Source organism: Hemiscyllium ocellatum, chromosome 1 (genome assembly GCF_020745735.1).
Source record: "Hemiscyllium ocellatum isolate sHemOce1 chromosome 1, sHemOce1.pat.X.cur, whole genome shotgun sequence".
Lineage (NCBI taxonomy): Eukaryota > Metazoa > Chordata > Chondrichthyes > Orectolobiformes > Hemiscylliidae > Hemiscyllium > Hemiscyllium ocellatum.
Window position 1 is genome coordinate 106,266,799 of NC_083401.1, and position 22,223 is coordinate 106,289,021.

Sequence of the window (22,223 nt, forward strand, 5' to 3'; positions counted from 1 at the left end):
ATTGGTAGCATAGTAGATAGTGAAGAAGGTTTTCTAAAATTACAAAGGTATCTTGACCATATAGGTCAATGGTCTAAAAAATGACAGATGGAGTTCAACCTGGATAAGAAAATGAACAGGAAAGGTTTGGAGGGATATTGGCCAGGAGCAGGCAGGTAGAACTAGTTTAGTTTGGCATTATGTTTGGCATGGACTGAAGGGTCTGTTTCCCTGCTATATGACTCTAAATCTCCAAGTTGAACCTGAATACAGGAAAACATACTGCAGATTTGGAATGCAGTGGCAATCATGGTCTCTTCAGCTGATTTGAAATTGCATTAATGCACTTCTTGTAATGAAGGCCATTCATGATATTCCATTTAATTGACATCCATAGGTGACATCCATGGTGATGACCTTACCCAGAGTCTAGGTGACAGTGATAAAATCAATGATTTGAACCAATATACATTTAATTATAGAATAATTGAAAACATAAAATGACAAGAGTAATTTGAACACAGTGTTATCTCAGTAGGTTTTTTTTCTATCTTTATTGTATGGACTTTATTTTTTTCAATAGAAGATTGAAATTTGTTAGCCTGTTATTTCTTGAAAGGACCTGTGCTAAAGTTACAACCAGACAAAAACATTCTCACAAAAAGACTAGCAGATCTTGAAATGCTGGTTTTTTGTAGGCCTCTTCCCGCAACAATCAACAAGAAACTAAAGAGCAAATGTGTCGGGAGATAGCAGATAGCTGTGAGAGCAGTAGGGTTATATTAGTATAGGACTTTAATGTTCCAAACCTTGACTGGGACTGCCATTGTGTTAAGGGCTTGGATGGGGAGGAAATTGTTAAGTGTGTTCAAGAAAATATACTTCATCAATATGTAGATGTACCTACTAGAGAAGGAGCAAAACTTGACCAACTCTTGGGAAACAAGGCAGATTAAGTGACTGAAGTGTTAGTGGGGGAAGCACTTTCGGACCAGTGATCATAATTCCACCAGTTTTAAAATAATTATGAAAAAGGATAGGTCATGTATAAAAGTTAAAATTCTAAATTGGAGTAAGGCTGATTTTCTTGATGAGACAACATGAGTTCAGAGGCAGTTTGTTCCTTCTAGAATGTAAGGTAAGGCTGGTAGGAGAAGGGAACAATGATGAATAAAAATATTGAGGCTCTGGTCAAAAATAAAGAGGTGATATATGGTAGGTATAGACAATTGGGATCAAGTGAATCTCTTTAAGAGTATAATGGGTATAAGGGCATTAAGAGGGAAATTGGAAGGGCAAAAAAGGGATATGAGATAGCCTTGGCGGATAAGGTTACAGAGAATCCAAAGAGATTCTTCAAGAACATTAAAAGCAAGAGTAACAATGGAGAGAATAGGGTCTTAATGATTACTGAAGTCATCTTTGTGTGGAAGCACAAGAAATGGGAGAGATACTAAACAAATATTTTGTATCAGTATTTACTGTGAAAACAGAAATGGAGGCTAGGGAACTCCAGGAAATAAATACTGATGTCTTGAAAACAGTCTACATTACAGAAGAGGTGGTCTGGAGGTCTCAAAAATAAAGGTGGATAAATCTCCAGGACACTGTGGGAAGCAATGGAAGAAATTTTGGGGCCCCTAGCAGAGATATTTGTACCATCTACAGTCGCGGGTGAAGTGCCGGCAGACTGGAGGGTGGCTAATATTGTGCCTTTATTCAAGAAAGGCTGGAAGGGGAAGCCTGGGAACAATAAGTTGAAGAGTTTAACATCAGTAGTGGCTAAATTGTTGGAGGGGATTCTGCGAGGTAGTGTTTACATGCATTTTGAGATGAAAAGACTGGTCAGGGACAGTCAGCATGGCTTTGTGCATGGGAAATCATGTCTTACAAAACTTGATTGAGTTCTTTGAGGACATGGCCAAAAAGGTAGACAAGAGCAAGACGTTGTCTACGTGGACTTTGGTAAAGCCTTTGCTGAGGTCCCACATGATAGACGTTAGTAAAGTTTGATCATGGGGGATTCAGGGAGAACTTGCCAAGTGAATACAAAATTGGCTTGATGGTAGGAGACAGAGGGTGGTGGAGAAGGATTGTTTTTCTGACTGGAAGCCTGTGATCAGCAGAGTTCTGCAGGGATCAGCACTAGGTCCACTATTGTTTGTCATTTATATAAATGATTTGGATGAGAATTCAGGAAGCATGGTTAGTAAGTTTGTAGATGACATTAAAACTGCTAACAAAGCAACAGTGAAGCAAGTTATATAAGATTACAAAGGAATCTTGATCAATTGGGCCAATGGACTGAAGAGTGACAAACAGAGTTTAATTTGGATAAATGAAAAATGCTGCATTTTTATAAGATGAACAAGGATAGGACTTTCACAGTTAATGATAGGGCCTTGGACAGTCTTGTCAAACAGAAAGGCCTAAGGGTTCAGGTACGTTTTCCTTTGAAAGTTGCATCGCAAGTAGACAAGCTTGTTAAGAAGTTGTTTAGCACACTTGCCTTTGTTGTGATTGTATAGGACGTTGATGAGGCCATTTTTGGAGCATTGTACAGTTCTGGTTGCCCTGCTTTGGAAGGATATCATTAAATTAGAAAGGGTTCAGAAAAGATTTACCAGGATTTACCTGGATGTAGGGTTGCCTGCTGAGCTGGCAAGTTCATGTTCAGCTATTTCGTCACCATACTAGGTAACATTTTCAGTGATGAAAAATGTGTTGCTGGTTAAAGCGCAGCAGGTCAGGCAGCATTCAAGGAACAGGAAATTCGACGTTTCGGGCATAAGCCCTTCATCAGGAATGAGGAAAGTGTGTCCAGCAGGCTAAGATAAAAGGTAGGGAGGAGGGACTTAGGGGAGGGGTGGGGGGGCGATGGAGATGCGATAGGTGGAAGGAGGTCAAGGTGAGGGTGATAGGCCGGAGTGGGGTGGGGGGCGGAGAGGTCAGGAAGAAAATTGCAGGTTAGGAGGGCGATGCTGAGTTTGAGGGAATCGACTGAGACAAGGTGGGGGGAGGGGAAATGAGGAAACTGGAGAAATCTGAGTTCATCCCTTGTGGTTGGAGGGCTCCCAGGCGGAAGATGAGGCGCTCTTCCTCCAACCGTCGTGTTGTTATGTTCTGGCGATGGAGGAGTCCAAGGACATGCATGTCCTTGGTGGAGTGGGAGGGAGAGTTAAAGTGTTGAGCCACGGGGTGGTTGGGTTGGTTGGTCCGGGCATCCCAGAGGTGTTCCCTGAAGCGTTCCGCAAGTAGGCAGCCCGTCTCCCCAATAATACAGGAGCCACATCGGGTGCAGCGGATGCAACAGATGATGTGTGTGGAGGTGCAGGTGAATTTGTGGCGGATATGGAAGGATCCCTTGGGGTCTTGGAGAGAGGTAAGGGAGGAGGTGTGGGCGCAAGTTTTGCATTTCCTGTGGTTGCAGGGGAAGGTGCCGGATTTGGAGGTTGGGTTGGTGGGGGGTGTGGACCTGACGAGGGAGTCACGAAGGGAGTGGTCTTTGTGGAACGCTGATAGGGGAGGGGAGGGAAATATATCCCTGGTGGTGGGGTCCGTTTGGATTGGTTAAAGCGCAGCAGGTTAGGCAGCCTCATTTTCAGTGAGCCTCTGGACGAAGCACTGCTGACGATTCCATCTTCCTGTCATTTCCTGTAGGGATGTCATTTCCTTTGGTGATGTCATTTCCTATTTATTTCCTCAGGGAGTGGTAAACTGGGTCCAAGTCAACATGTTTGTTGATAGAGTTAAGGTTGTAGTGCCATGCTTCTAGAAATTCTCGTGCATGTCTCTGTGCTTATCCCAGTTGAAGTGGTGTCCTTCCTTATCTGTATGTAAGGATATTAGCGAGAAGGGATCATGTTGTTTTGTGGCTAGTTGATGTTCATGTATCCTGTTGGCTAGTGTTCTGCCTGATTGTTTTAAGCAGTGTTTGTTACAGAACTTGCATGGTAGTTTATAAATGATATTAGTTTTGCTTGTCTCGACTAGGACAACACATCCATCCTAGGACAAGCCAAACAGAGATACGCAAGAGAATTCCTAGAATCATGGCACTCCGACCAGAACTCGGTCAACAAACACATTGACGTGGACCCGAATTATCCCATTTACCACCCCTTGAGAAAAATAATAGGAAATGACATCCCCAACCCAAAGAAACCCAACCATATAAATAGAAAGCAGGGATCATCAACAATGCCTCATCCGGAGGCTCACTGAAGAGGTTACCCAGTATGGTGACTAAACTTCTGAAAATGAACCTTCTAACTCAGCAAGTAAATCTGCATCCAGAATCTCAACTTGAGCTATAAATCTTCTCAAAACTCATTTGCCACGATGTTGTTTGCACTGGAAGGTTTGACTTATAAGGAGAGGCTGCATCAGCTGGGATTTTTTTCACTGGAGCGTAGGAGGTTGAGAGGTTTATAAAATGCTGAGGGCATAGATAAGGTGAATAGCAAATGGCGTTTTCCTTTGGGTATGGGAGTTCAAAATCTTCTTTAAGATAAGAAGAGAGATTTAACAAGGGATCTGAGGAGCAATTTCTTTTCACACAGAGTGGTTTATATGTGGAATGAACTGCCAGAAGAAGTGGTAGATGCAGGTACAGTCACAACATTCAAAAGACATTTGGACAATTACATGTATAGACAAGGTTTAGAGGAATATGGGCCAAATGGAGGCAAGTGGGTCTCAGTTTGGGAAACTTGATTGGCATGGACCTGTTAGACCAAAGGTTCTGTTTCTGTGCTATATGACTCTATAACTCCATGTTACTTTATGGATTTGTATACTTCATTGTTGGAAATACAGCTCACAGGATTAATTGGGACAGTGATTTTTTTTTCCCAATTCACAAAGAACATGCATTACATCACGTTAGAAAAAGATCAAGTGGTCTCTGAACTAGTCTTTTAAAATTTTAATGTAAATTGAATATAAAGACACTTAGTCCACTTGTTTGATTGTATTTTAATGGCTATTTTGAAATTTAAACTAGTTTTTATAATCAGAATAATTTGGTTCAGAAACAACCTTTCAGCCTAGTTCATTCATGTTGACCAGGTTTCCCAAACTAAGCTAGACCCATTTGCATGTGTTTGGCCCATATCTTTCCACAACAACTGGAAAACAAACAACTTATCCCACAGTTAAAAAATGATGGCCGATCTTAAACAAACATCCTGGTGTGGATCCTGCTAATGATGCAGCCTAATGGCGTTAATGGTCAGTGCTTGGTGAGAGATCCAGTAACGTCCTTAGCTTGCATTTCAGCGCATTAATCCAGAACTTGTGGTGTACTATTCTACACTGCTGCAGAGACTTTGCTATTATACCCACCCACCTTGAGGATAAAATAGAAGATATGGTATTAGTGAGAATATGGATTGACAGTCCAGTAATAACGGGATATCTTCATTACAACACTTTAGGGTGGGTGTTTCCTGAAGGAAATAGCCCCTGGAGAGACATTGCAAATAATTTAAAAAATTTGGTTCAATAAGGACTAGCAGCTAGCTGTTTTACACAATTAATATACAGTAGCAACATGATACACATTTGTACCTAGGCAGAATGTCTTGGACGTTCCTGTTATTACATAAATGAGTAATGTGGTATAGAGACTTCAGTGCCAGTGTGATGCCAAGTATGTTGTCCAAAAGAAATGGCAGCACACCTGTTCTGCTATTCACAACAAGCAACCAGCCGTGCTTGCAGAACTCATAATAATTTCCAAAATTAGTTGCAATTCTGCAAATGGACAACATTTGCTGGATAAGCCAGAGTGTTTGAGGAATTGCGCTAGCAACCAATTGAGGATTGTCAGTCAGGCTCTCAACCTCTTCACTCGCCTGAGGTGCAGTGACCCTCAGGTTAAATCACCAGCAGTAATCTCACTCCCTAACAAGAGAGAGTAGCTCTACAGTCTGCTAGAACTATGGCAAATTTACATTTACAATTTTATTTTATTAAAATATATGTGTTTGTCAAAGGGAGGACAGTAATGTCAAGGGGTTTATTTCAATAAATTGACTTACTGTTGAAAGAGGTCACTAATCCATAATCTTACAATCCTTTAAGTTAAGGTACACTGCATTAAAGAAAAAGGTCTGTGTCACTAAAAGAGAGTAGAATATCTTTGGTGTAAAATCCAAATGGCAATCATTTTACAAACATCATAATAAAGGATTGTTTTGTAGGCATTGTAATCTTGCATGTAATGTTAGCTCCAAAATTCAACGAACGAGAACATTTAAAGTTAGTCATGTTGCCTGGGAACATTAGCCCTCAATGTTTGCTGTTAATGGAGACAAATACACTAGAAAACCACACTAATGAGATAATTCCATTAATTATATAATAGTAATGTTTTAACTGTTAAGTCATGACATAAATACATTTTACTGCACGCAATCTGCTAGAAAGTAAGTGTCTTACCCAGTGATGGCTATATAATTCCCAAGTGTTTTCTGCCAGTGGTATCGTACAAGATTGCCTGCAACAATTTTCTCTGAGATAGTAAATACTCGCTGCAAGTAAAACAAAAAGCAATATTTTATGATCCCAACTGATGTTATTAGCAGACAAATCACATTCCAGAAAAAACCTGGCTTGACAAATCATGTTTTTATTTGTTATGATTGTAACCAAGTGATCTCTCACTGAAACATAAGCACACGATCTGCAGATTTTTGCCTTTAGCAGCAAAATAGTATTACAAAAGAAATAGGGAAAACAGAACAATCCAAACTATTTATAATATAAATTCAAAGATTATAAAAACAAATTATAAAACATTCCTTTATAAATTGAAAAGAAACAGCTGTGTGTAGTACCCAAAACGAACCTCCAGCACATACACAAAGCGCCACTTGCATAATACTCAAACTAGATACCTTGGTAGATTTAAGTCATTTGCAACTTCAGCTTTTAGCTGGAACTGCAACAGCTTCTATGTGGAAGCATCACATACCTGAGCTTCATTATACATACCTTAAGCAACTATTTCTGGGTTTTTACCCTAACCCTTCTCATCTGGGTCGAACATTAACTCTTCACTCCAAGGTAATCTAAATCACTATATCCAACATTCCTTTCTCAGTAGCACTGCTCTCTCCAGCAATCTTGGTCCAAGGACTACCACTATCACTCCTCAGAGCCAAAAGCAAAACTACAAATTTCTCTTTCAGTTACGGCTGCTTCCCCCTAAGCTTTCTTGTGATGAAATGCTTCCTGTTTTCACTCTCAAAAAATCTGGCTTTGATATCTTCAGCTATGCCCACCTACCATAGAATCCTCAACTACTGCAAGTAGTTTCTCCAAATTGACTGTTTCCTGAATTAGCTTGAAAACTTCTGTGAAATCACCCTTTAACTTTCCAGCTTACAAATACAGCAATAACTTGTGCAATTTCTTCATGCAATCTAACCTTTGCTGTTCAATTCCAAGGCCAATATATTCTTGAAGCATGAAATCAGCCTCCTTGCATTCTAGCTTTCTAGATACAAAGGCCTGTAATTCCATTAGCATTCTTGATTTTTTTCTGGACTTTTCATGACATGTTAATCATAATAAGTAATAGTAACAGGAGTAGGCCATTCGGCCCCTCGATCCTGCTCTGCCATTCAAAGGGATCCTGGCTGATCTGACATTGCCCATATTCACGTAGTTTCCCCATTATCTTTAATTTCTCTGTGGATCAAGAATCTACCTACTTCAGCTCATCTCAGTTTTAAGTTGATGTTCCTTTTTCTGATACATCTGTGTATCAAGCCATCAAGTCTCTTTGGACCTCTGCTAATGTTTCCAGCTTTTCACAAATCTTTTTTTGGGTCCAAAGTGAATTTGATTACATTGAAATCCATTTGAGAAGTTTAACTATTCACTTAATCTACAAAGATCTCTTCACAATTTATGCTTCCAACTATTTTGATTATAACTCTGTCCATCTTTAGATATTTGGCAAATTTAGATATTTGGCTTCTATCTCAGCATTTAAAATCACTATTGAACACTGAACAGCTGAAGCACCAACACAGACCTCTGCCACCAGATACTAATTGATAATCTAATTAGCAGAATGTAAAATTGCCAATGTCCCAAAGGACCATACTGTGCTCTCTCTTTCCTCTCAAATCAATTTCCAAACCAGATCAATAATTTGCTTTTAATTACTTGTGTCAACAGAAGCTAACAATCTTATGAGGGACTTATTTAAAATGTACATCTAGAAAATATTGACTAACAGCTATAGACAGACATTCTCGTAACCACTAATTTAGTCTCTTACCCACTAGTTAAGTTATCTCTTCAAAGAATTCAATCAAAATAGTAAGGTATGACTTCCTCTTCATGAATCCATGCTGGCTCACTCTATGATCAGTTGAAAATTTAAGGCATTAAGTCACATTACCCTCAAAACTTCCCAACAATACATTAGGTTAACTGGACTATAACTTCCAGAAACAAAAAAAAACTGTGGAAAGCCTGGTGTGTGGGGATTGAGGTAAGGACACGGGAGAAGGTACCTCATGCCCTATAATTAAGTCCAGAAGACTGCAGAGCTCCGAAGCAGAAAACAAGAAGCTTGAAAACTTGAGCTTCAACTTGTTGGAGCACTGCAGCAAGACTGAGACAGAGATGTCAGCCAGGGAACACAGTGGTGTGTTGAAGTGGAATGCAACTGGAAACTCAGGTTCTTTTTTTGCAGACACAACATAGTGTTCTGCAAAGCAGCCACCCAGTTTATGCTTCATTTCCCTAATGTAGAGGAGACCACATTGTGAGCCATGAATACAGTAGACTAGATTGAGTGAAATGCAGGCAAAGCGCTGCTTCACCTGGAAGGTGTTTGAAGCCTTTGATGGTGAGGATGGAGGAAGTAAACAGTCACTTTCTGTGATTGCATGGGAATGTGCAGTGGGACAATGGGGACATGCTGGGAATGAAAGATGAGTGACCAGGGAGGGAATGGTCCCTGATGAAGGCTGACGAAAGGGGGAGGGAGATGTGTGTCTTGTGGTGGCACAAATGGCAGTTAACAATCCTATGAATATGGACGCTGGTGGGATGGTAGGTGAGGACATGGGGACCCTATCGCTGTTACAGGAAGGAAGAAAAGGGGTAAGGGCCAAAGTGTGTGAGATGGGTCAGACCCAGCTGAGGCCCTGTTAACTATAATGCCGGGGAATTCTCGGTTGAGGAACATGGCGGACATTTTCAGAGCCCCCCCCCCCATGTTGAAGTTGGCATCATCACATGCGATAGAGATAGAGGAACTGCAAGAATGGAATAGAGAGTCTTTATAGGGAGCAGGCCATGAGAATATATAGTCAAGGTAACTGTAGGAGTTGATGGGTTTGTACTGGATATTGGTGGCCAGCATACCCCAGAAATGGAAACAGAAATGCCAAGGAAGGGAAGGGAGGAGTCAGAGATGAACCAGGTGAAGGTGAGAGAAGTGAGTCGAAAGTGTGGTGCTAGAAAAAGCACAGCAGGTCAAGAAGCATCCAAGGAGCAGGAAAATCGACGTTTTGGGCAAAAGCCTTTCATCAGCAATGGTTTTTGCCCGAAACTTTGATTTTCCTCTCCTCGAATGCTGTCTGACCTGCTGTGCTTTTCCAGTGCCTGCAGACTTCACTTTCACAAAAGTAAGAGAAGGATGACTGCTTTGCAGAACACTTGCCTCTCTCCACAAAAAATGACCAAGCTTTCAGTTGCCTGCCTGCCACTTCAACACATCACCAAGTTCCCTGGCCAGCAGGTCTGTCTCACTTAACCATTGCAACCAGTTTCTTTGTACAATTATCATCTCTATTAAATAATAAAGGTAACACTGAAAGTTTCGTTATCACAAACGTAAAACTGAAAACAATTTCTGGTACAAGAAGTTACATACTGAAATTCAGAAGCTGTTGTCAGTTATTCCCCATAGATGGGAGATTAGAAATATGTTGAATTGATATACACTTCATGACACTATTAGTCTAAATGTAAAAGACCTTGAAAAAGCCATACTGAATTAGACATAATTCAATTTTTAGACACGTTTGAGCAAATTCTCTCTAGCCTTGATTTCATATTTGGGGAATACCAAATTTCTTCATTATGATGTTTAAAATAAGTTATTTTTAGAGTTAACATTTCAACTTTTTCCTTAATATCAAATAATGTGTATATTCTACAAAATCTTTACTTCACTACACCTTCTCATGTCAGAACCTAAAAGATTACAAAAAAGTGGTCGTCTGAGGCTGGAGAATGTTTGCATTACTTGCTAATATATATTCCCCTAAATATTGTAAGGCCATATTGTGCAATTTGGCTGTTACTTCTCCTTTCATTAATGATGACTGTTCTGTAAATTACCTTGAAACATTCTAAGGATGTGAACGCCAGGAGCCTGAACCTTCACTAAGATGAGCTAGCATTTCCAGGTTAATTTACCATAAGTGCAAAAGATCAAGGAATTTCAGCTGAAACTAAATGCAGTGCAATCCAAGTTTCAACAAATCTTGTGTTAGCTTTAAAAATTTTGCAGTACAAACTTGGCCCTACCAAACTGTCCACTGCAGCAAGTTTGCACTAACTGCCCTTATTTGCAGAGGTTAAAATTAAACTTTTCACTTTACACATTAATAGGCATCTATTGCAAGCTTGTATTTTTAAATTTACCAAAGGAATTAATGACAACTCTACTAAATATTACGGTAAATTGTTCAGCTTTGTGTTTGAAATCATTTTCAATTACGTAGAAATTAGGTGCTTACAAATAATGAATGAGACAATCTTATTTAAAAGATTTTTGTGATAATCATTTTCAGCTTTTTAAAGAATATTTTTATTGAAACATTCTTCTTTACAAAATTAGAACGTTACAGAAACATGAAAAATACAACATAACATCAAAAACAACAATAAACCAGTTATTCTACTACTCTACAAAAGAAATCAAAACTATACTTATTACAAATCAATAAATAAATATATAATGTTGCTCAGAGCAACAAGACCATAGCTTTGAGAGCATCAATGATTAAACCCACATTTGTTCAAAATTCTTCCTTTCATAGCATTAGGTTTATCAGACCAAACCATCATGGCTAGGCAAAAGCCCTAATGAAAATGGCAGACAGATCTGCTTCCACGTAATTCAAGAAGGGCTGCCACATCTTGTAAAAGTTATCCATTTTCTGGTGCACCATATTTTTAAAGTCTGAAGAAGTGTGTTCTATAATTAACTTACGGCACCCAGATAGATCCGGGGGCTCTCAGACACCAAACATATCAGATTGTTCTTCCTTGAGAATGTTAAAAAGCTTTTTCCCATGTGCATCTAAGTCAGGTAAATTCAGCAGAGCCAGGAGAAGAGAGACCAGGTTCGCCTTTACTTCAGTCCCCATGACCCTCTCTATTACTCCTGCCACAACGCTCCAATATGCGTGTAGCCTGTGGCAGGACCACAAACAATGAGTGAGGGTACCCGTATTTATTCTACGTTTGGGGCACATAGAAGATGCTCCCTGCTTAAATTTTGCAAGACGATCTGGGGCCAGATGATCCCTATGAAGAATCTTTAACTGCATAGCACGGGTCCTATTACATATCAAAATCCTCTTTACATTCTCAGAAATGTCCTCCTATGTTTCCAAAGTGATCTCAACTCCTAACTGTCTCTCCCAGACCTCATGTAGATGCTTGATGTCACCCGAGGAACCTCCCCCCAACAAATGATAGAGAGTTCTCACAGAGAGAGAGTGCTGTTAGTGTGTAACACCCTTTTTCTGCATCAGATCTATAACACTCAGTCAACGTGTGGTCTTTTGGACAAAATCTCTAATCTGAAAGAAACGGAGGTCCTTACTCGACAATCCATATTTGAGTTATTTGATCAAACAACATCAACATTTCACCCTCAAACAAAAATCACCCAAACAAGAAACTCCCCTATCCAGTCAAAGTTTAAACCTGGGCTCCACTGTCCCTGGCCGGAAACCTGGCACGCTAACTATACGAGTAAGAAAAAATGTTTTAGACATACTACCCTCCACCTGCCTCATTGCCCTCCATGATTTGACAGTGTTAGTAACTATTGGATTACAACAACGTTCCACAACGGTCCTCATTTTGTTTGAAAACACCAGGTTGGCCTCAATGTCCAACCACTTTGACATCGAATTCCCACAGGCCCAGTCACTCGCAATGATAGGAGGGAGGTCGGTTGATATCATCTAATGTCTGGGAGGTCCATACCCCCCAATCCCTGGGGCAATTGCAGTTTCACAAGCTTAATAAGGGGCCACTTATAATGCCAAGTAAAAGAACTAAACCAGCCATTCACTTTCTGAAATGCAAAGGGAGCATCTGCAAAGGGTACAATAAGTGAGGAAATACATTCATTTTGATAACAGACTCGACCCAATATTGGAAGGGCCACCCCCTATGTGAAGGTCTTGTTTAATCAGGTTAAACAAATGAACAAAACTAGCCTTGAATAACTGATCAAAGCTCAGGGGTAACAGAGTGGCCCAAGTAAAGAAAACTTCCCTGTGCCCACTTAAAGGAGAACCCACCTTCCACACCAGGTTTTCCCCAAGACACCCCCATAGACAGACAGTCTCCAACTTTGAAAAATTGATTATGTAACCTGAGAAAGAACTAAATGAATTAACACACTGTATCAAACAGGACGCAGAGACTGCCTGGTTGTAGAGAAAAATAAGAACATCATCCACATGTAGTATAATCTTATGCACCTTCGACCCCCATCTTTCAGGCATCTATAATTAAGGTCCCCACTTTCGACTTCCGCCAACTGCTCAATCACCAATGTGAAAAGCAAAGGTGAGGGGGATAGTCTTGCCAACTGCCCCTACCAATATTAAAATGATCAGACCTTATACCATTGGTGAGAATCACTGCCAGAGGATTACTGTAAAGGACCCTTACCTATCTAGTAAACACCCTGGCCAAACCGTTCTAGGGTATAAAAAGGATACGTCCATTCCACCCAATCAAATGCCTTTACTGCGTTCAAAGAGGCAACCAATCCTTGAAAGATTGCTGCCGGCACACTTGAACCATGTTAAGCAACCTCTTAATATTATTAGAGGATCTGTGAAGGGCAACACCCCTTCCAACCTCAATGCTAAAGTCTTAGACAAAATTTATAGGTCTATAAGAAGCACAGTCCTCTGGGGCCTTCCCTTTCTTCAGGGAAAGCGATATTAACCTCTCAAGGATGATGGGAGGCAATCACGACTGTATGAATAGTTATACACAGCTAGCATTGGTTCTGACAGTATGTTTACTAATTCTTTATAAAACCTCACTGGGAAGACCATCAGGGCCGGGTGCCTTTCCAATGTGAAGTTACCTCACCGCTCCTGTATCGCTTAGTGGAACTGTTAATGTTCCCCAGGAAGATCCAAGTTCCAAAAAATGACTCCATTTTATCCCATCTATACTCACAACATTCAGACTGATACAATTCGGAATATAACCTCCGAAATGCTGCACAGATCTTTTTAGCATTACATGTAAGAGTCCCTTTCCCTCCCTAATAGAAGCAATAGATTGGGAGGCATTCTTCTTCCTAACCAGACATGCCAAATATTTATCTAGCCTATCACCATGCTCAAAACAACCTTTGCTTTGCAAAGAAAAATTCCTTCCTGGCTATATGCATAAACATGGAGTTTGAGCAAAACAAAGGGCGGTGATCCACTGCAGCTTAGTCACTGACTGTCTACTATAATATGCCAACTCAGCTGCCTTCAAATTGTACCTAGAGCAGACACTGCTGCTCTCCCTTCCGTTGCTTCTGACAGAGTAGGAGATAATTATCCCTCTAGCATTGCCCATTCTCCCAAAGAATGGACGGATTATTAGCTGTACCTGAGTTGGTGGCCAATAATGCTTCAAATTCCCTAGAAAAGTACTCAATGAATTTGCTGTCCTTGCGGATGAAGGGATCCATTCGCCAGTACCATGAGCTCATTGCATTACCTTTAATCTCAACCACTAAGTATACTGTTGCGTAATCAGAGATGGCAATATTCCCAATTGAACAAAGTATCTCCAAATCTAGAAGAGCTGCGGGAGTTGGGAAAAAAAAATCCTTGTATGGTATTTATGAGTATGGGAAAAGAACGTAAAGTCACTGCCTGTAGGGTGGAGATGTCTCCAAATGTCTACTAACCACAGTCCCACACAGATTATTCTGGAAGAATATGACCACTCCCTTGCTCTTCGTGCTAAAGGACAAGAAAAACACCTGATCAAAACGTGCCCTGCTGTAACTTCAAGTGTTCCTTGTTATTAAGGTGAGAGTCTCCTGCAACATTGTAACATCTACCCTTTCCTTTTTGAGGCTTGACAACACCTTTTTCCTTTTAACTGGCAAATGGATCCTTCTAATATTCCAAGTGCACCACTTAGAAAAAAAACACTCGCCACAATCCTATACAACCACCTCTGACCTGCCGAATGGAAGAATTCAACTTATAGCACGCTGGAGTCTATTTACAAAAAACAAAAAATGAAACTAAAGACAAAATATAAAAAGGCACTTAATGGAGACTCTACCCCCAACCATAGAGGGCACTTACACCTCCCACACACACATCTCCATTCCCCCCGGCCAGCTCAAGCCACACCCTAGACCCAAACAAATAGAAGAAAACAAACAAGTGAGCAATACATCCACCCCCAACTATACATCAACACCAAGTGGGAAAAAAAACACACCAACAGCAACCTCTTTAAGAAAAGGGTAACATTACAAGAAACATAGCAAGAGAAAAAATTGTCAATGTCTATAAATCAATCAAAATTATCTTAAAGCGTCCAAGGAATTTTTCACTGGTTTCGAGGAGTGAAATGACTGTGCCGTCTCATGAGTAACACGAGGCACTGTTGGGTATCTCATCAAATATTAAATACCAAGGTCCCTTAAATTTTCTCTTCACCTCAAAAGATTTCCTTTTACAGAGCATTGCCGCAGAAAAGTCCTGGAAAAACATTATCTTAGTTCCCTGTTAAATCAGGGCCTGTGGATCTTTCCCCATCTTTTCTAGACGATTACAGGACTCTCTGGTTGTTCCTATAGCTTTGGAATCGTACCAGGACTGGGCAGGGGCACTGATCCAGACTGGATCTGCGCATTGCAACCTAATGAACTCTGTCAACCTTCACCCCGTCTGCTTTGACATCACAGCCAAGAAACTGCGGTAGCCAGTCTTCAAAAACGTTTGCGAGCTGCCCACCTTCCATTCCCTCCGGCAGTCCATTGACTCGGATACGTTTCCTCCTACCTCAATTTTCTAGATCAATCTGTTCAGTCTAAGGCCTGGCCCTGTTTTGAGGGCCTTGATTTGCTCCAAGGTTTGACCTTGGTCTGCGACATCGCAGTCCACTGCTCGACCTCTTCAATTCACTTCTCAAGCCCTTCCAACTCCTTCTCAGGCTTTTGTAGCATGACCGAAATTGACTACAGCTGAATATGACTGTCTTCCATCAACTCTTTGATCATCCCTCAGATTGCCACCAGTTCGTCAGCGATGTTCTGCTGCGCAGGTACCTCTTTCTCGACTGGTGAGGGAGCTGCAGCTGCATCCTGCGGTCCCACCCGATGCCTTCAGCGAGTGTCCCACGTGTTGAAGCTTGGCTGTATGCTTTCATCATCCTCACCTCACTCAAAAATAATTTATAGCAGAACCTCGACAATCCAAACATCAACCATCCAATCCTGGACTACCCAACAAAGATCAAGGCTCTGCAAATCAGCACCAGGCAACTCAGCATTCAGTTATCACTTAAATGGCATTACGGCATGCATTGCCAGATAATCGAGAAATGCTTGAAGAACTGCACTCAAATTACTCCTTGTTTCCAGCCACCCGAATGATCAATCAGCCAGACAAAAAAAAAAGCCCCCTCTGCCACACCGCTGTCGCTGGAACAAAAGTCGTCACTCTTCGGTGCCATCTTGCCTCCACCAATGTCTTCGCCACTATGAGTTCTCACTGGTCCTTACCAATGCAGACACAACCAATCCTGCCAGGTATTGCATTGGCCTGATCTTGATTCCGCAACAAGTCCATTTTGGGTCCACCTTGATGATGCAGCCGCTGCTGATGCTGCCAGGTCTCATACAGGGTCCAATTCACCTCCGCAAATCTGCGCTGGCAATAGATGCCACCTGGAAACCAAACTTGCCTCCATAGCAGCAGCCATGGGTCGGTGCTAGGCCAACCTCAAGGATTCAGAAGATGCTGGAAACCAAGTTTGCCTCTGATGCTGCTGCCAGAGTCTGCACTGCTAGGCCTACTCACCACTGATGCCGCAAATAAACTCTTCACTAAGAGGTAAGTAAAGTAAACTAAGGAGGAAAAAATGTCGAGAGAAGGAAAAAAAAGGAAACAAAAAGAAACGTGGACAGAGTGGACGAGCATCAGGCTCAGAAACCAACTGCAATCTTACTGGATACTTGCTGTTTATTCCTGCTGTTCCATTAACTTATTCAATGTGTAGTGGTTAAAATTGAGACACATTTCACTACATTCAGTTATAAAAGAGATTGTTTCCATTTTACTTTTTTTAAAAAAAAACCTGTGGTTTCTAAGAAATGGTATTTTTCATGTAATGAAATATCTTAAAGCACTTTACATACGATGAATATTTGCCAAGGAACAAGTGACAAGAGATGACCAAAAGCTTGGTCAAAAAGACTGGACCTGAAAACATTTTTAGAAGAATTAGTAGAAGTATCATGGCTGGAGGAGAACAAAGATGTATGGAACGGCAAAATCACCAAATGAGGAAGACTATTTTGAATTCAGTATATTGATGACATCAAGGCAAAAGTTTGAACAACTTTAAGTCATCACGATAATACGCTCAATAATTTTAATGTTCAGTATATATAACCCATCATTGACAGCACATGAAAAGGTCACCAATGAAGCAGTTCTTTCCAGGGTACTCAGTATGGAAGATAACTGCAACCCTAGTGATAGAATATAGGTCGCCTGTGTCAAAAAACCAGCAGGGCTCCTAAAACTCTGCTTCAAGGATGCTGCCAGAAGTAACATAAATGCATCAGCGTCAGTTACAAGTAAGAAACTTAACTGATGATCAGTGCACAGGACAACACCAATGAGAGCAGTAATATATCATCATCATAGCGTGTAGTTTCAGAACATCCAAAGCAAACACAACCTACAAATAAGGAATTAGCAGGGACCATCCTGCACCATCACCAAAAATCACCTCCATGTATAGCACTTGTGGCAGACTTTGCCTTTCCAGAACTGAATTGTTCTGCTATCAAAAGAGGTGTAGCAAATGGTGCATTCCCATCATCACTAACATATGAAAGGATGCCAATTATAGTGATGATAAGGAAAGAGAAAGACTTGGGACACGTGGCAAAGATTTTGAAAACTGGAGCATAACAAAAGTTTGAAGTCATAAGGCGAGCAGAATGTTTTAGAAGAGAAATAAAGTGACTCCATTAGTACTGGAAGCAGAGCTCCTGCAAGGGATGGTTAAGGTGGCAATGAACAATATGGCAGAGATGCAAAAAAGCTGTTTTCATCATGGATAGATTATTGAAACATTTTGAAATTGCTATCATAACTTGACTAGGTCAAAACTTGCACTGGTTTAATACAAGCAAGATCAAGGATAATTCTCTTCAATTCTTATCAGTGCTTCTGTCTCAATGTGATCAAACTAACCAGCTGTTATTCAGCTTGGCTAAAAGATCTGTATCCTTGTTCCTTCGGGGGTGTGATAAGTGGTGGGGATTTGGGTCTTTTTTTGATCAACTTGTTCAACATATTGCTGTACCTTGAAAAGATGGCATTGAGTTGCCTGCTTGAACTGCTGCTGTCCGTGTGCAGTAAGTACTGCCATAGTATTGTTGGGAAGGGAATTGCAGAATTTATGACCCAGCGACAGTGAAGGAATGATGATATATTTCCCAAGTCTGGTAAGTGGATTGGAAGAGAACTTGCAAGTGGTGGTGTTCTAATGTATCTACTGTCCTTGTCCTTCCAAATTAAAATGGTAAAAACCGGAAAGACTGCGGATGGTGTAAATGAGAAACAAAGACAAAAAGATTGCTGGAAAAGATCGGCAGGTCTGGCAGCAACTATGAAGAGAAATCATAATTAACGTTTCGGGTATGGTGACCCTTCCTCAGAACTGATGGTAGCTACAAAAATATTGTTTTTAATGCAGTGGGGGAGGGGGGGGACGGCACAAGGAGTAAATAATAGCTGGGCATTGAGTTCAATGAGAGAGAGAGTTGGACAGACCAAGGAGAGGATAACAATCTGGCTAAGAGGGTGAATACCTGCTAATGGGTAACAACAGGTTGTGGATAATGGCAGACAATGTGATCACAAGGCCTGGTGTGTGGGGATGGGGGCTAGGACACAGGAGAGTTCAAGACCTAAAGTTATTGAACTCGATATTGATAGCTGCAGTGTCTCCAAACAGAAAAATGAGCTGTTGTTCTTCCAGCTTATGCTGAGCTTTGCTCAGAATATTGCACTGAGTTACTCACCTAACGTCTCAAAAAAAATCTTTCTACAAGGCACAAGTCAGAAGTGTGATGGAATACTTCCCACTTTCCCAGACGAGTACAGATCCAACAATGCAAGAAAGGCATGGCACTATCCAGGACAAATCAGCCTGATTGTTTGGCACCATGTCTGGAAACTGAAATGTTAACTCTGATTTTTCTTCACAGATGCTGCTAAATAAGATGTTTTTGGGCATGGAAGGTACGGTCTTAGGATCTTTGGCCAAGTTATGCAGTACATGTTGTACTGTTACTACTGAGCATTGGTGGTGAGGGAGTAGGTGTTTCCAGACATGGTGCCAAACAATCAGGCTGATTTGTCCGAGATAGTGCCATGCCTCTTTTGCATTGTTGGATCTACACTCATCTGGGAAAATGGGAACTATTCCATCACACTTCTGACTTGTGCTTTGTAGAAAGATTTTGAGAAGTTAGGAGTTGAGTGAGTTCAGCGCAGTATTCTTAGCCTCTAGTAAAAAATGAGGTCTGCAGATGCTGGAGATCACAGTTGAAAATGTGTTGCTGGTTAAAGCACATCAGGTTAGGCAGCATCCAAGGAGGGCTTATGCCCGAAACGTCGAATTTCCTATTCCTTGGATGCATTCTTAGCCTCTAGCCTGCTTTTGTTGCCACTGTATTCATATGGTCTGTCCAGTTGTATTTATATGGTCTGATCAATGGTAGCGCCAAGGATGTTGATAATGTGGGGTTCAGTGATGGTAACTCGATTCAATATCAAGTAATGGTCAGTAGATTGTCTCTTTTAAAAGATGGTCATTGCATGCATTTACTTGGCATGAATGTTACTTGTCACTTTTTCCGTTCAAACCTGAATACTATCCAGTTCTTGAAAACAACACATGTTGGTGATCACACCAAGTCAGACAGCATCCATTGAGACAGAACAAGCTAATGTTTTGAGTGTAGATGCTCTGATTCTCTCCAAAGATGCTGTCCGACTCGCTGTGATCTCCAGCATTTGTTGTTTTCAGTGTAGATTCCAGCATCTGCAATAATTTGCTCCTAAATACTGTCCAGGTCTTGTTGCATTTGAACATGGACTGCTTCAGTATCTGAAGAGTCATAAATGTGTTACCATCAGTGAACATCCCACATCTCACCTGATTAAAGAGGGAAGGTTATTGAAGAAGATGTTGGGCCCAGAAACTATCCTGGGAACTCCACCAGAGATGACTGATCTCTGACAATCACAACCATCTTCCTGTGTGCCAGGAATACATCTAATTAATGGAACATTTTCTCCCAATTCCCAGTGACTTGAATTTTAGAGGGCTTCCTGATGCCACACTCCATCAAACATGGTCTTGATTTCAAGAGCTGTCACCCTCACTACCGGAATTCTGTTCTTTTCTTTATGTTTGCACCCAAATTGGACATCACTGAGCAGGTTGTTGATAAGCAAGTGCTCATTGATTATGTTGTTAATGATACCATCCATCACTTTACTGTTGATCAAGAGTAGACTAATGGGGTAGCAATTGGCCAGGTTGAATTTGTCCTGTTTTTTGTGTATGTATTGTCAATGTGAAAAATTGCCCATTACAAGTCAGTGCCAGTATTAAAACTGTACTGGAACAGCTTGGCTAAGCAAGCAGCAAGTTCTGGAGCACAAATCTTCAGTACTATTGCTGAATGCTCTCGGGGCCTACAGTCTTTGCAGTATCCAGTGAAACCTGGTATTCATAATTTTGTGGTGAACACTATGGGAGTGCAGTTACAGCAACGTTTACTCGGGGAGGGAATATCTCCACGTCTGCGGGGGAGTATTTTCTGGGTGGAGAGAGTTCAGGGACTACGGTCCATCGAACAGCCAACTCCGTTTCCATAGTAACCGAGAGTGGCGCTGCGGCCTTTGCAAACTGCGGTGTATCAAGCCAGCGAGAGCGGTGACAGTAAGGAACAAAGCCGAAATTGTTAATGCGAATACACCTCACCCAACCCGAAGACCTCATGATACCGGAGCAGCCTCCATCCCGCGCCTCCTCTCTCACCTTCATCTTTCTATTTCCTTCAGCTCCCACCTTCTCCGAGTGCAGCCACGCCAGCCATGTGCGCACGCGCAGCAAAACCGGCCCCCTTCCCATGGTGCAACGCAGCGGGGCGTCCCGTCGCCACGGCAACCGTCGGAACCCGTCACCACCTTGTTACTGCGCAGACTCAGTCCCAGTGAGAAAGTCTGCAAGACAATTTACTTTGAACGCGATGCTGCTTGTTCAAAAAAAAACCTCCAAAATGAGTACTAATCTTAATCTAGGCCGAAAAATTAACGCAGGTCATAATCCGTGGAGAAAGGCTGCAGAACCAGCTCTGTTCTACCTGTTGGTTTGCGCTGTTTAGCCTCCAAATTGGAGGTAAACATGTTTGATGTGACCCACACTAGACAGTATTGGAGTGGGAGTTGAGAACGGAACATCCATAAGGGAATGATTCTTAACAATTAATATTGATGATTGCTTCAACCAATACCCAACTTGACGATGTTCATACAGTCGCGACAGGGAAGGGGTGTCTAGCTCCAGATCCCAATGTAGACAGATGTATCAGTGTCCAAATCGTCTTTAAAATGATCTTGTTCAGACATGTTGTGGCACATCCAGAACAGATGGGACTTGAACCCAGGCCTCCTGGCACAGAAGGAGGGGCACTACCAGTGTCACAAGAACCAACCAATATAATTGTTTCTGTTGCTACCATGTAATGAACTATAGCTTGTTAAAACAAGTGTTTCTTTTCGTTAAGACTCACTACTGGTTCACCCTCTACCATTGTTAACTAAATAGGTGCTTAGACTCAGCAAGGGGAAGATGATGACCTCGTGGTAATGTCACTGGACTAGTATCCAGAACCCTTAGCTAATGTTATTATACAGTTTTTATGACAAGGAAAGAGGCTATTCAGCCAATGTTCACACCAGTCTTCAAAACTCCATCTATTATAATCTCTTTTTCTAGCTCTTGGTTCATAGCCTTATACATTATGGTGTTTCAAACATTCATCTAAATAATTCTTAAATGTCCTCAAGATTCCTATCTCTATCACCCTTTACGCAGTGAGTTCTAGGAACCCACTGGGTGAAAATAAATTTTCCTCAAATCCTCTCTGAACCACCCACTATTTTCCTTTCTCTCCATCTACTGTAACTTTGTACACCTCAAACAACTCTCCCCTAAGCCTTCTCTGCTATAAGGAAAATAACTTCAAAGCTGAATTTCTCTAGCCTAGCCTTATGCTGAATCTCTTGCACCCTCTCTAGTAATATCACATTCTTTTTTTCCAGTCAGAAAAACCAATGGGGTTCAATAATGTCCTTCAGGGAAGGAAGCTGCCTTCCATACGTTGTCTGGCTTGTATGTGACTCCAGACTCAAAGCAACATTATTGAATCTTAATTGCCCTCTGGGCAATTAGGAACAGGCAATAAATGCTGGGCTAGCTAGCGATACCTACATCCTGTGAATGAATAGAAAAAGAAAATTGGGTCTTTAACAAAGCGTTTAACAAACAGTAATCCCCCTTAATTAAAAACTCAAAACTGTCTAGTGAGAAACTCACCTTCTTGCTCAGCAAAAGATGGAGCAAGCTGCTCCTGACATCAAAACAGACTTTACCAGAATTCTGTCCGATTT

General features: G+C 41.3%; 1 protein-coding gene across 3 annotated transcripts in view; it reads right to left on the bottom strand.

Moving 5' to 3' along the window:
- The window catches only part of wdr19 (WD repeat domain 19), a 166,918-nt gene extending 146,273 nt beyond the window's left edge, over window positions 1-20,645 (bottom strand). For 2 of the 3 annotated variants that reach the window (XM_060824819.1, XM_060824812.1), the window contains exons 1-2: window positions 20,590-20,645; window positions 6,424-6,515 (exon numbers count right to left, since the gene is read on the bottom strand). In XM_060824819.1, coding sequence (XP_060680802.1) covers window positions 6,424-6,515; window positions 20,590-20,595 — 98 coding nt within the window. In that variant the 5' untranslated portion in view covers window positions 20,596-20,645. Of the gene's footprint in view, window positions 1-6,023; window positions 6,072-6,423; window positions 6,516-20,589 lie in introns of those variants that run through there. The other variant, XM_060824829.1, reaches the window with a different exon arrangement.
- Window positions 20,646-22,223: the final 1,578 nt, after the last annotated feature.